Source organism: Alnus glutinosa, chromosome 6 (assembly GCF_958979055.1).
Source record: "Alnus glutinosa chromosome 6, dhAlnGlut1.1, whole genome shotgun sequence".
Classification (NCBI taxonomy): Eukaryota; Viridiplantae; Streptophyta; class Magnoliopsida; order Fagales; family Betulaceae; genus Alnus; species Alnus glutinosa.
The window spans coordinates 4,893,136-4,906,833 of NC_084891.1; the positions used below are offsets into that span (position 1 = coordinate 4,893,136).

Sequence of the window (13,698 nt, forward strand, 5' to 3'; positions counted from 1 at the left end):
TTAGACGGCTTGCCAAACGCACATCAACATGCAGTGCAGAAACTTGTTTTGATGTTTTGAAAAAAAAAAAAAAAAACTGTTTCCAAAACAACTACCAAACAGACCCAAAATTTTTGCTTTGATATCATTATATATATATATATATAGGGGAGTGATCCTTACACTCACACTACACAACAATGGCACAACACGAAGGCACAATGAAGTGGGGTCCATGTGTGAGCCCCACTCCATTGTGCCTTGATATTGTGTCATTGTTGTGTAGTATGAGTGTTTTAATCATTTCTCATATATATATATATATATATATTATTTAACTAATATTCTAAACGTCTCTCCTCAAAAATGGAGATGTACACTTAATTAATTTGGTAATCTCATGTGGGATTTAATTAAGCTGATGAGAAAATCCATTATTCATTGTTTAAGAACTAGCTAGCAGCCCAAATTCAAGCATATAATTGTTTCTTTATAAAAAAAAATTCACCATAAAGACTATAAATATTACCATAATTTGCATGGGTACTACTGAAACTCATAAGAATCCAAGCTGGCCTCCATCATTTTTTCCATTAGCAAAGCAGCCTTCTGTCGAGCTTTTGCAGATCCTCTCACAGAAACATCTGCCAGAACAGACGACAAGTCCGGCACTCTCGAAGCATCTCTCACGCATCCCTCGCTTTCATCAAAAAGGCGAAGAAGGATTTCAGCCGCCCCCTCCTTACTCAACATGCACCTCCCTTTCAACACGTTAACCATAACACTCACGATTCCGTCAGTTTTTCTCAAAGCGTTCAACCCCTCGTCGAATCTAGCAAGGAGACCGAGAATGGCGAGAGAAGTTCCGGTGAGATCCTCGCCGTCGGTGCTCTCCACTATATGGATGAGCACTTGAACAGCTCCTGAACGAACAGCTACGGTGCAGTTCCCGTGGAACTGGACGAGCTCCGCCAGAGAACTTAGGAGGTGATGGGCAGCTGGGCCACGGGGTCCGGCAACTGCCTTGACCAGCAACTGGATGGTACCTGCTAGAATATATAAATTAAATGATTAAATTTATCTCCTTCTTTTTTATAGGTGACGCAATTGAGCAGCAGCATCCCAAGGAGAGAGAGATGGGGAGGGAGAGTGAGAATGAAAAAATGTGTGAGGCACAAGATCTTTTATCCTATAATTCATGGCGTTCGTCTATAAACACCAAGAATTATAGGGTTTTATGGGTTTTAATGTAAACGCCATGAATGTTTATCTAGAATCCCTGGCATTCGAATTCTAGGGTTCATGGCGTTTTATTTATGAATAAATGACAACATTTTTTGTTTTATAAACGGCGTATTTACATAAAAGCTAGCCTTGAATTTTTTTTAATAACTGATGTTTTATAAAAAAACGAAAATAATAATATAATTTATAGCATTTATAATTAACGCAAGAAAATTACTTCTTCTTTTTTTTTATATAATGTTATGATCAGCTTAAGCTTTTAGAATAAATGATAATTTAATATAGTATCAGAGCAGAATTCGAACATGCATATCTCCGTACGCTATTCACCTCTCATTTCAATTGAACATTTTACGTGTATAGATGAATATATATAATAATTTTACGGTACATGCAACACAAACTTGGCCTTGTTCTTATCAAGCATTGCCAAACTACAAACCAAAGAGGAAGCCAATCTAATGGATTATGGAGAAGTTGATGAGAAAATCATGGAATTGCTCCACTACAAAAAAAAATATATATATTTTTAGTGACAGGCATTTAGTGATGTGTCAGGAGGTCTGACATGTCACTAAATGTGTTAGTGACATGTGATTAATGACTTCTTTATCATGTCACTAATCAATTCGTCACTAATTCTCATTTAGTAACATGGCAAAGGTGTCACATCACTATTTAGTGGCGTGACAGTTCTTCCCACGTCACTAACTTTAGTGACGTGGCAAAAATTCACGAAACTTGGTGAATTTTAGATTTGGAGAGGTTGAGAAGGGCAGGGATGGCAGCATCTGCTTGTGCAAGCTAGCAAGTTCTTGTTCTGAGGGCTAATTACCAGCGTTTAAGCGCTCTCTGCTGCCTCACTTCATGGGAGTCTGAAAGCGCTTCAGAGAGACAATCAGAAATGGTTTCACGAAGCTGAGCTTCTGACATTTGTGTACAGTTGGAAGATTGATGGTTTGACAAATGAAGAAGATGATGGATCAGTAGGTGGCTAAAGCATTATTGATGATTTACGTTAGGCCGCCGGCCCTGGCCTGCATGTAGATGCTTCCAAGGTTCAAAAGTATTGGAAAAGCCGTCCATTATATTCTTGGCTTGTAATTGTTGTCCTGATTTAAGTAATAAAAGTTATAGTATTCTATACATTTTTTTCATACATAAATTATTCATTATTAGTAAAAAATAGTAAACCTGGTTCCAGAAACTTCTGCTTCATATTATTATAATAATAATAAGAAGGAGGAGGAGGAGGAGGAGGAGGAGGAGGAGGAAACTTCTGCTCCATAATATAATAATAATAATAGAAGAAGAAGAATGAATATATAACTTAAGTTGTTAACTCTTTCCATTCACCTAACCTGCATCAGTCCTTACTGAAGCTAGCTATTTAAATACCCTTTTCAATCTTCAATTATTAACTTTTGTTGCTATCATAGGTTGTCATAACAATTTTAATTTTGCTTGGCATTAGTGCATGGGTTTCATATACGATCTCTCATTAGTTGCTCAAATTACTAGCAATTTGAACAGCTAATTGCGGTGAATCTTGATCCAAAAAAGACACCCCTATATTTGAGTCCTAGTTTTTTGGCCAAAAAAATTTCAGCTTCTAATATATTATTCTTCACCTTTTCCTTGAGATTTTTTGGTTTATCTTCTAATGCCAGAACCATTAACATAAACCCACTTCCAGAAATAGGAGAAGACAATCTTCTTCTAGCTACCTAGCACTCTTCATGAAGAAAACTCTCAAGCTCCATTAATATTTTAACATTTGCATCCTAACCTGCAACTATTGATGCTGTCCAAATCCGACTGCCATAAAAGCAAATTAAACCACTTTGTAATCCCGAGTAGAAGCAAGAAAGACAACCTATTTGTTAGAATATTAATTAAATGATTAAATCAATCATTTGCTAACATGGTAGAGTGCGTTCACATGGTAGGTCTAGACCACCTGGGTTTCCGCCGCTTCCACCTAGGCTGCACCAATGTGCGTGGCCGCCAGGCGCTTCTCATCCAGGACGAGTGGATCTATGCAGACAGATTCCGTGGATTTGTGTGTACGCCCAGCGACGTCGATGATGATTGAGATGGCGAGGGCAAACTCGGCGACCGATTTTGCCTGAAAAGGAAATCATCTTCTCCAGCGGGGGAAGCCTAAGCACTGATGAGAAGGACTAGCCTCCAATGAAACCATGAGCGTACTTCCTTTTCTGTGCTCCCTAAGCTCATTCTCTTTCTCAAGCCTTTTTTTCTTTTTTCTTTTTTTATTTAGATTTAGTCGGATGGGTATCAAATTTGAATTTTAAATTTTATAATTGTGGCAAGTTTTCTAACTTTGGATCTAATGGACGGCCAAGATTAGAAAATTTGAGAATCTCAAATCTAAGAAGAATTTGAGGGGATCCTGAGCCGTATCAGAACAAATCTCATAAATTCGATTGTCCGCTTAAAACTTCACTTACCGATTTTTAAACACAATACAAAGAAAGTTGTGGAAAAAAGCATAAAGTTCAAAAAAAATTGGAAGAATGAAAAGCCACAACCAGAAGACAATGACAATGTTTGGCTGAATATAGATAATAATTTAACGGTACCTGCAACACCAAACTTGGCCTTGTTCTTATCAAGCATTGCCAAACTGCAAACCAAAGAGGAAGCCAATCTGATGGATTCTGGAGAAGTTGATGAGAAAATCATGGAATTGAGGTAAGAGATGGTTTCCATATCTGCAAGAGAGCGCTTAAGATCAGGGTTTAGAGAGAGGTTGAAGAGGATGGAGAGTGAGAGAGTTTCAATGGTGGAAGATGAAGATTTGGAGAGGTTGAGAAGGGCAGGGATGGCAGCATCTGTTTGTGCAAGCAAGTTCCTGTTCTGAGGGCTAACCTTGGTGATGGAATCCAGCGTTTGGAGCGCTCTCTGCCTCACTTCATGGGAGTCTGAAAGCGCTTCAGAGAGACAACCAGAAATGGTTTCACAGAGCTGAGCTTCTGACATTTGTGTACAGTTGGAAGATTGATGGTTTGACAAATGAAGAAGATGATCGACCAGTACTAGGTGGCTAAAGCATTATTGATGATTTACGTTAGCCCGCCAGCCCTGCATGTAGATGCTTCCAAGGTTCAAAAGCATTGGAAAAACAGTCCATTCTTGGCTTGTCATTGTTGTCCTGATTCAAGTATTCTCAACATTTTTTTCATACATAAATTATTCATTATTAGTAAAAAATAGTAAACCTAGTTCCAGAAACTTCTGCTTCATATTATAATAATAATAATAATAATACAACGAAAGTTGTGGAAAAAATGATAAAGTTCAAAAAATTGGAAGAATGAAAGGCTTACAAGCAGAAGACAATGACAAAGAAATATAGTGAATAGAACTGAGGCTTTGGCTGCCATATTTACATTAAGCTACTTCCTGCATGTCTTGAAAACTTTACAACGTAGTGAATTAACTCTTGGTTACAGCTGATGATGTGCAAGTTTCAGCTTTACAAAAACAGGTTCCATAAAACCCAACTCAAGATCACAGACTATGAACAAAGATTTCAAAAATTTGTGAAAATGAGCTTAATGGACAGGAGAGAGGATTAAAGATCTACATCAGGCAGAAACTTATGGAGTAAATGAGATATTCAGCAGTCCCCTTGCAGTATCCAACAGCCATTTTATCTTCTGAATAGTGTTTCAAGCAGTTTTGGGGAAGACAAAGCCGCCACAGATTTAAACTGCAACAACAAAGACTTCATTAGAGAATAGGAAATTCTAAAAAGTAAAACTAATCCTTCAAGATCAGTCAACAAAATGCAAGTTCAACAGAACTCTGTAACAAATAATGCATGAATTTTTCTGTGTGTTCCGTTCTATTTGTTACCTCCTGTTGCCTATACTTCATGCGTATGACATGCAGAGAACAACCGTTGGTGTTCAACTGTAAATCTTGTATGGCAAGAACTATGATTTTCAAATCTGATGCCTTGTAAGAGGTATAGTGTTCTAGAGTTGGATTCTGCCAGATGCATAAACAAGGTCATATTTCCACCATGTAATTTGGTACACAAAAAGTAAACAGATTAAAGGAGAAATTGCGAACCCATGGGTCGTTTGACTGATCTAACGTCCATCTGGCAAGAAACACGGCTGATGCAGCTATGGCAGAGGGAAGAAAATTCAGAAAGCCATAGTCAATTAACGTTGATTCGGCTAGATAGTTCGCCAAGTACTCCAGTTCTATACTAGGGGTCTGCAAATTTTCATTTACATACGTAAAAATTAGGTTTTACTATTCCGAAAAATTCAAATCAAGAGCATAGCATTTCCCAAACCAAGGCTAGGAATCACCTAATCCAATTATGTTACCTGGTAAGAAGCTTGTCCTGCTCGAAGAAATCGCCTGAAAACAGGAATTTGTATAAATGCATTATGAACTTGAAAATACATACTGGAATTATCAGCAATATTGATGCCAATATCTAATAAGCTAAAGTACCTTAGAAAAGTTTTTGTGGTAGGTGAAAATAGTTGAAAGCCCAAATATTTCAATACTTGAATCTCCAGTTCCAATACCTGCCAATACTTTGTTTAGGAAGGCAAAGATTTTGGTAGGTGAAGAATAGGAAAACCTTGAGAATATTTCTAAAAGGCCTTGAAATAGGTTTTCAACCTGCTATCAATTCTGATGCTTAAAGATCATCCCTTCATCAGTCACATTGGATGGAAATATTTAAATCAATGATCTAAATCTCATTCAATGATCTAAAAGGCCTTGAATAGGTTTCCAATGAGAATGGATTGAAATATCTAAATCTATATGAACTTTAAATCAGTGATCTGGCCATAAAAGTGAAGCACCTAGACATCTTTAGAATTAAAATCACAATATGAAGTATAGCTTAAATTAGGATTTCTAGAGTCATTTCCCGGCAACAAATCATTTCCATCCCTTCTGTTTAAGTGCAAGGTAATACAAGGAGCAACCCAACTAGAAAGGACAAAACGGGAAAAAAAAAAAAAACAAAATCACTAAACTAATCGACAGAGGAGACACATACGTCGTCGTCCAAAGATACAAAGTTTAATAACCTAGCATACTCTAATTACCATTTCAAAAAATCTAGCCTCCAATGTGTCAGAAGAATTACGTAATCACCAAAAATAAGCTCATTAAATATGGAAAATAATAAATTAGGGATTGATTCCAACTTCAAGCCAAAATGGAATCCACAATGTCTTTTCCCTTTTTCTCCCCTCTATCTCTCCATCTTTTTTTTTCCTTCCAAATTGGCCAACTCTATCCAGCCATTGCAGCATATCGGCATTATAAGATGAAATGTCCTCAAAAAATGTATTGGAAAATAATACTTCTTCTATTTGGAAGAAATAATAATCCATGCTGGGAAAAAGAAAACTAAAACGAACAAAAATATCAATTTGTTAAGACCTAGTACCGACAGTGATGCAAAAAATTGATGTCTAGATAAATTTGATTAGGCAAAAGACAACTCTAGATGGTCGATACATTATATTATAATTGTTCAACTTGCATCGAACAATATTGTTCACTTCATCATTAAATTGTTCCCATCATTGTTTGACTTTTATGAGTAAAGCATTCTATGGGTCAATAAAAAGGACTAGGACATACCTCCTCTCTAGTGTAAATATTTCCTGTGATGAGGCAGAACTCTTCCACATGAGGTGCATGACCTTCTTCATATTTCCTTTAAACCACAACGAGGAGAATCAAACTCAGTGGATTCAATGTGCTAAAAATTTCGTTTTGATAAGCTGGAACTTCTAAGTTTAAAATCAATTAGAAGAAATAGTAATTGACAATATAATCATGTCAAGTAAATGAGGCTCTCCTACTAAAGCAAAGATGCAAAACAAGAAAACTTTAACAGATTTTATTTGTCACCTTATAAATTTATTTTTTTCCTCACCTAAATATCTTATAAATCATCATAATACGGATCATTCAAACTATTTCCATCCATCTCCCCTCTTTGCCAATTTAGGCAAAACTTAAAAGAACAGAAATGTTACAAAATCATCTTTACATAAGATCATCATATTAAAACCAAAAGATCAATTTATTAAAAAAAAAAATTGGAAGAAGAAGTTTCAAATCCTACTATAATTAAAGACTCTAGTCTAAAATTTTGACTATAAATAGTCATGCAGTTAACCCTGCTATAGATCAAGGAGCTTACGAAGCAAGTAGCATGCAGGTGATGCCAAGAAGTTGAAGTCTTTGTCTTTCAATGCAATTTCCAGTCAAATACCAGTCAATGAGATAAATTGTGAGGTAAAGTGTATTTGACGCCAACTTATATCCCTCAGATACCTGAAACGCTAAGATTTATTGAGCAAAGAGAATAATAGAGTATTGCACAATTAAATAGCCATCAAGAAAACCTTATATATCCACTTAGTTACACAAATTGAAGGAGACACTGAAGAAAAATTTAGTTCACATTGTATATAATTTTAATCAATCAAACAGTGCACAGAGAATGTGAACTTAACTTACAAAAAATAATACCAACAATGACAACATTAACTATATAGCAACAAGAAGGGGAAAAAATAAATGTAACTTTTATTAGAAAAAGCTCCAATATGTGACAATCTTTGACAGCATACAACAATATGCAGTGAAGTTTAGGCCAAATTTGCCATTACTCGATAATAGGTTGATGATCTTTATCATAAGCATCATAAATGTTGCATAAACTGTTAATGTCAAGACACACCCTAAAATGATACATCTTTTAACCTCAATAAGTGAAAGATCATTTTTACTACAATCTCCTAGTTGGTGGAAAGAAGCGGGGAGCTCAGACAAGTTATTTAGAGATGTTGGCCAAAGAAAACTAAAATTACATTGAGATGGTTGGCTGAGGTTGTTATGCAACAATAAAAGACAAGTTTAATTTCAAGATGAAATAGCATAAAATCATTTGGTTCTAATCAAACAAGGCCAAGGATGCTCTAATGGCCATCAAATATGGCGTCTGGTTGCAGCTTTCTAAATACAAACACATGGTTAACCGTATTAAAAAGAAAACCTAAATGAAAAAAAAAAAAAAAAAAAAAAAAGAAGAAGAAGAAGAAGAAGATCTATAGGAATAATCACATATGCAAATATGGATCTCAATTAACATTTTCCAGCAAAGAACAATAAAGTAAAACAAAATTTATCGCTTAATAGATTACTAACAAAATAATCATAGGATCCAAAGGAGAAGTTTTTTTATCATATCTCCACCATGGCATGACCACTGAGTATTAGGGACATAGTGTACTGCGGGTATGTATAGGAAAAGCTACAGAGTAACTTCAATCACAATTAATCAAACCGAAAAATAAACTATAAAGGTTAATCCTAATATAGAAACATTGTTGTTGGTGTAAACCTTTGACAAGATCAACCATTCAACAGGGATGAAATTCATATTTAAACCAATAAAGACGAGTATTAGATGGCTATGATAAAAACTGACTGTGAAGCATAAAACTACGGAATTTGGGGATGCCTTCAATGACACAGTATGCACTTTAGTTTAATACACAAAAGTCACCATCAATAACTTCATAAACTACAACCCAGGAATTTTTACTTAACAAAAGTGTGTGTATTTAGACCACTCAAATAAAAGACCTCAGGTAATGACATGATGCTAACCTCTACAAGCCAATCAACAAGCATCCCCCGCATACTTTGAGTAATATCTCGCTGTATTGTTTCCATGAAATGAGGACATGGTCTTCGAGCAAGCTGTAGAACAAAAGATTACACCAAAAATAAGCATCAGGTATACTTTTGATGATCAAAACAACCACAACAATAAGTAAAGCGCATGCATTATATGCATTCTAAGCTTCATTACCTAGTTTTTATCTTAGGCAGTTACTCATATAATCCTAAGTTTGGCAAGTCATGCATTTCATAGTATATTTTATTTAGGATTAACAGTAGCTATCCACTCTAACTATGGAATCAATTGCAATATCCCCTATAAACTATAGAGTTTTACAATTAGCACCGTAATTCGAGAATAGTTTGCAAATAATATCAAAATTAACAAATTGATAGGCAGATGGAGTGGTGAGTTGCGCTAATCTGTGGACCCTAGTAGATTTGTGTATATTAATTTGCAATATTTTACCTCATTCTAATTTGTATATTAAATTACAAATGGCCCCATAGCTACAACTAACCCTTTATCTTCTCCCTTCTTTCGAGACATTTGCTAACCAACCAAATTAACAGTCTTAATATAACAAATCCCAAATATAATAAATGGCAGTGGTTAAAAGGGAGAACTGAGTATTATATAAATGAAAGAAATTTATCTGTTATACAAACCTCAGCAACACGTAAATTGCTATATATATCAGGGGCATAGATACTGCATAATCGAGGTTCCTTGAGATCCGCATCAATGTCAATAATGTCCAGATTGCTTAATATTGTCATATCACCAGAAAGGCCGCCTGTGACTGATATGAAGATTTAAACAAAAATGTCATTTTTTTTGTTGTTGCTGCAGACAATTATAACAAAATAAAATAGAAATATTACTTTTGACAAAAAATTTCTTCTTGTAAGGCCATGATTCAAGTACATATACGCTAAGTTTGTCAACGTACAATCATAAATTAAATGGTTGGCTCTATAACTTGAAACATACATAATATGGCAAAAGAAAAGGCTTGCAAGTAACATTAGTATATGGTGCTAGCAGAACACGGAATTATCACCCTCAACAAAGTCCTCTACTAAGTGGGTTAGCCTTCTTATGGATGACAAAAATTACATGATGGTAAGAACATTGAAAAGAAAAAATGGAAAATGTTAGGAGAGAAAAAAGAAAGTTCATGCAATTCTTTCTCACAAATCAGGTTCACAACCCAATACTACTCCTCGTTGTAGATTAAATTGATTCGGTATTAGTTTTAGTAGTTCTCCCCAAAGGGTCCATGCTTACTTCGAGACCTTGAAATTTCAGACGACCGGCTATAACCATTTTTTTTTTTTATGAATAATAAGAAGTTTATTAAAAAAGGGCCAAACCCTCGTACACGAATAGTATACCAGAGAACCAAGAGGGCCAAAGCTCTAACTACTCTAAGCACTTAAGAGTTTTGATTGAGTAGTTCTGACTATACAAAAGTTGTGTATTTTTTAAGTGTGTTCTATGATTCATTGTTACTATTGGCTAAGGCCACTTTGCATATAAAAGTAAACAAATGGATATTTAAGTTGTAAAATCAGCTTAGGTGAAGCTTTAAGAGCTTATTAGCCATTTGAGCTCTCCACTTGATGACTACTGTTAGATTATAGTTCTTCATTGCAGTTCTTGGTCAATATCATGACTTTTATGCTTCATTATCAGACATTATTTTTTTTATTATACTAGTAAAATCTGTGTACAAGTCTCATTTCAAAACACTAATACATGAATACACAAGACTCCCGACGAGATAGATCTCTTCTTGAATTTTAACCAAATTTGTGGCAAATTAACAATTCATGTGTATGGCATAGTTACCATGCATATATGTAAGAAACCAAAATAGACAAAAAAACCTTTCTTTGGAGGAAATTGAGGTTGTGAAGGCATTCCAAAACTCTGATTTTCAAGCCGATGATCATCTATGTCACACTCCCTTATGGTACTTAACTGAAGAGATACCTTTTCTTCCAAATCAATTGAACTTATAACTTCTTTAGATATAGATTCTATTTTCACCGTTTCTTGAAGAATCTTTGTTTCTGAAGCAGCTTGAAACAGTGGGGCTTCTAGAGCAACTGACGGTGCCACTTTGCAAACCTTAACCTGACCTTTTCTAGTGGGCTTGTTGATCTTAGCCTGACATTCAGTGGAACAAAAGGAAGCGAACTCAGGTTCTCAAGTAAATTAAAGCTTTTGGCAAAGACGTTAAACTACCTGACAAATCTCTCAACATGTTATACATTTTCAAGTGAGTAGAATGTTTAAAGTGAATATCATTCAATTCATACTTAATACATTATCAACACTGGAGGAATTCAAAATGGATATCATTTCTCGCCCGAACTTCACTAACATTCAAGCTGCCCAAGTCAGAATTCAGAAATATAAATGGATAATGTAAGTTTGTTGTTACTTCTTTGGAAAATTTACAAGAAGATGAGAACAGAGATCATGAAGAAAATACTGACCTGAATTTTAGCTGCATTCAAACAGTTCCTTTGTGAGCATTTGCAACAGAAGTTGGAAACATCTTGAAGCACAGCCCTCCTCTTGCGCTTACAACATGCATTAGTGGGAGCATTGTTGTTGTTCTCATCCAAGTCTGTGCTGTTTGGATTTCCTTGCAAAGTTTGCTTGTGATTTTGTTGTATAGGAGCTTTTAAAGGGGACCGCTGTCCACATGCACGAAAGGCAGCAGATCTTGTGCGTGTTAACGGACCAGTAACCTCTCCACCCTTACCAGTAACCAGATTTTCTTTCCTCATGTTTAAAACGCTCAGAGAACACCTCAAAGCATTAGATTGAAATTATATGAACAAATCCTGCAACAAAATAACCAAATAAATGCAAAGTAAATTTGAGAACAAGTTGTGCAAGCAATTAGTCTGCAGAAAAGCAGATGAGAAACAAGAACTTGTATTAATCATGCCAATACCAAGATTAGTATGTGGAATATGTCCCACATGCAATGTAGACATTCCTAAAAAGAAGATATTAGGGGTATGTTGTGAATGCAACTTCAAAGAAGAGCCCTTTTAGTCCTAACTCATGATAAGCAACTGCATCAAAGTGTTATCATGCAATTTATACGTTAAACTGACACTAAAGGTCAGACATATTATATAAAATACAATAACTATATGTTTATACACCTAATTTAGGCTGCTGTAAAGTATATTTTAAATGCCATTAGGAGTCAATTTCCTAATTAAACTGGGAGGATCATCATATCGCTGATTCCATGGCAGTAGGGATCAATAGAAATATTAGCTCTAATTACGCAGATGATTTAGCATAAAAAAAATAAAAAATAAAAACCCAACAACAACAACAAAGTTCCATTAGTGATTCAAGGATGTTAAAATCTTAGAAACTCTATCAAGTGTTATGCAACTCAACTCAACTCAACTATGCCCGGTGGTTTGGAATTGACTAGCTAAAATAAGGCAAACCACCTTTATCGGAAACGGCCTTAATCCAAGATAATTGGGGTCAACCATGGGAATCATTCTCACTACAACCCTATCTAAGGCCATGTATCCCTCTTCACTACTACATTACGTCTCTTGGGTTTGCTTCAAGACATTTGATTATACTTAAATGTTCTTTCTTCTTTTCAAAATCATAGACGGAAATCTTTCTTCTTTCAAGATAGACTTGATCAAACAGGTTTCAGACACAATAAGAACAACATGGTATATAAACAAATAAGAGCGTCAAACAGCTTCACACACAAAAAAAAACAACATAGTATATAGCATATAAAATCTTGACCTGAACTTTTCAATATTCATGCAGAATAGCAGAATGCGGAGGACCAAGTTATCAAAAATGCAAGAAAATCTTAGGCACGAGCATATAAATATTGGCAAGAAACCATTCCGCCTGATTTGGTTGATGGGTCAATGTGCAGGGAAAAAAAAAAGGTAAGAAAAGTTGAGCCTTGCGTTTAAAAACAAAGCACAGAACAAAACCCACAAAAGGACTTTTGTACCTTTTTTCCCCACATTTTCTCACCAACCAAACAGAGAATCCATGCCCAGAAGCTCAAAATTCTGATAAACTACAACAAACCTACTAAACCCTAGACGATCTCTGAGAAATAAACCAAAACCACAAAAAAAAAAAAAAAAAAAAAAAAAAAAAAAACAAAACAAAACAAAACAACATTAAAAATTTTTTTAAAAAAAAAAAAAAAAAAAAATGAAAAACAAAAAAGAGCACATACACAAATATTCGGGAGAGTACAAAAGGTATGATCCCAAGAAAAATGGAAACTCAGCCCATAAAAAGTCTAATAGTTGGGCCAGCTTTACTAAAGTGGAAATTTTCTGTTTTCTGAGTACCAAATATGTCAAACAATAAATAAATCCAAGATTCAAAACTTTTGACTTCTTTTCTTTTCCCACATTTTCTCACCAACAAACAGAGCATCCACGGCCAGAATTTCCAGTATCTGACAAACTACAACCCCCCCCCCCCCCCCCCCCCCCCCCACCACCACTAAACGTCTAAACCCCAGTCTATCTCTGAGAAAATAAACCACAAATCACCACAAAATTCGAAAAAATAAATTCCAAACAAGAAAAACACGTACATAAATAAATACATTTATGAATTTACGTATATGTTTATGCATGAAAGATTGAAATCTGACCTGAATCTATCTTTGATAATCCTCCATGTCTCAAAAATGAGAGCTCCGAGAGAAACAGAGAGACAGA

General features: G+C 35.2%; 2 protein-coding genes across 2 annotated transcripts; both read right to left on the reverse strand.

Annotated features, from left to right (window-relative positions):
• Positions 1-525: 525 nt before the first annotated feature.
• On the reverse strand, positions 526-4,227 carry LOC133871434 (U-box domain-containing protein 4-like). The gene is made up of 2 exons (XM_062308887.1): positions 3,828-4,227; positions 526-1,025 (listed from the first exon to the last, which is right to left on the reverse strand). The coding sequence occupies exons 1-2, from the start codon at positions 4,225-4,227 to the stop codon at positions 526-528; spliced, it is 900 nt and encodes a 299-aa protein (XP_062164871.1).
• Positions 4,228-4,467: 240 nt separating this feature from the next.
• LOC133871164 (cyclin-A2-4-like) lies at positions 4,468-13,698 on the reverse strand. Its single transcript, XM_062308549.1, has 12 exons — positions 13,632-13,698; positions 11,443-11,796; positions 10,828-11,110; positions 9,604-9,737; positions 8,920-9,012; positions 7,445-7,578; positions 6,877-6,952; positions 5,722-5,798; positions 5,592-5,625; positions 5,326-5,475; positions 5,107-5,241; positions 4,468-4,960 (listed from the first exon to the last, which is right to left on the reverse strand). The coding sequence occupies exons 2-12, from the start codon at positions 11,737-11,739 to the stop codon at positions 4,901-4,903; spliced, it is 1,473 nt and encodes a 490-aa protein (XP_062164533.1). The 5' UTR covers positions 11,740-11,796; positions 13,632-13,698; the 3' UTR covers positions 4,468-4,900.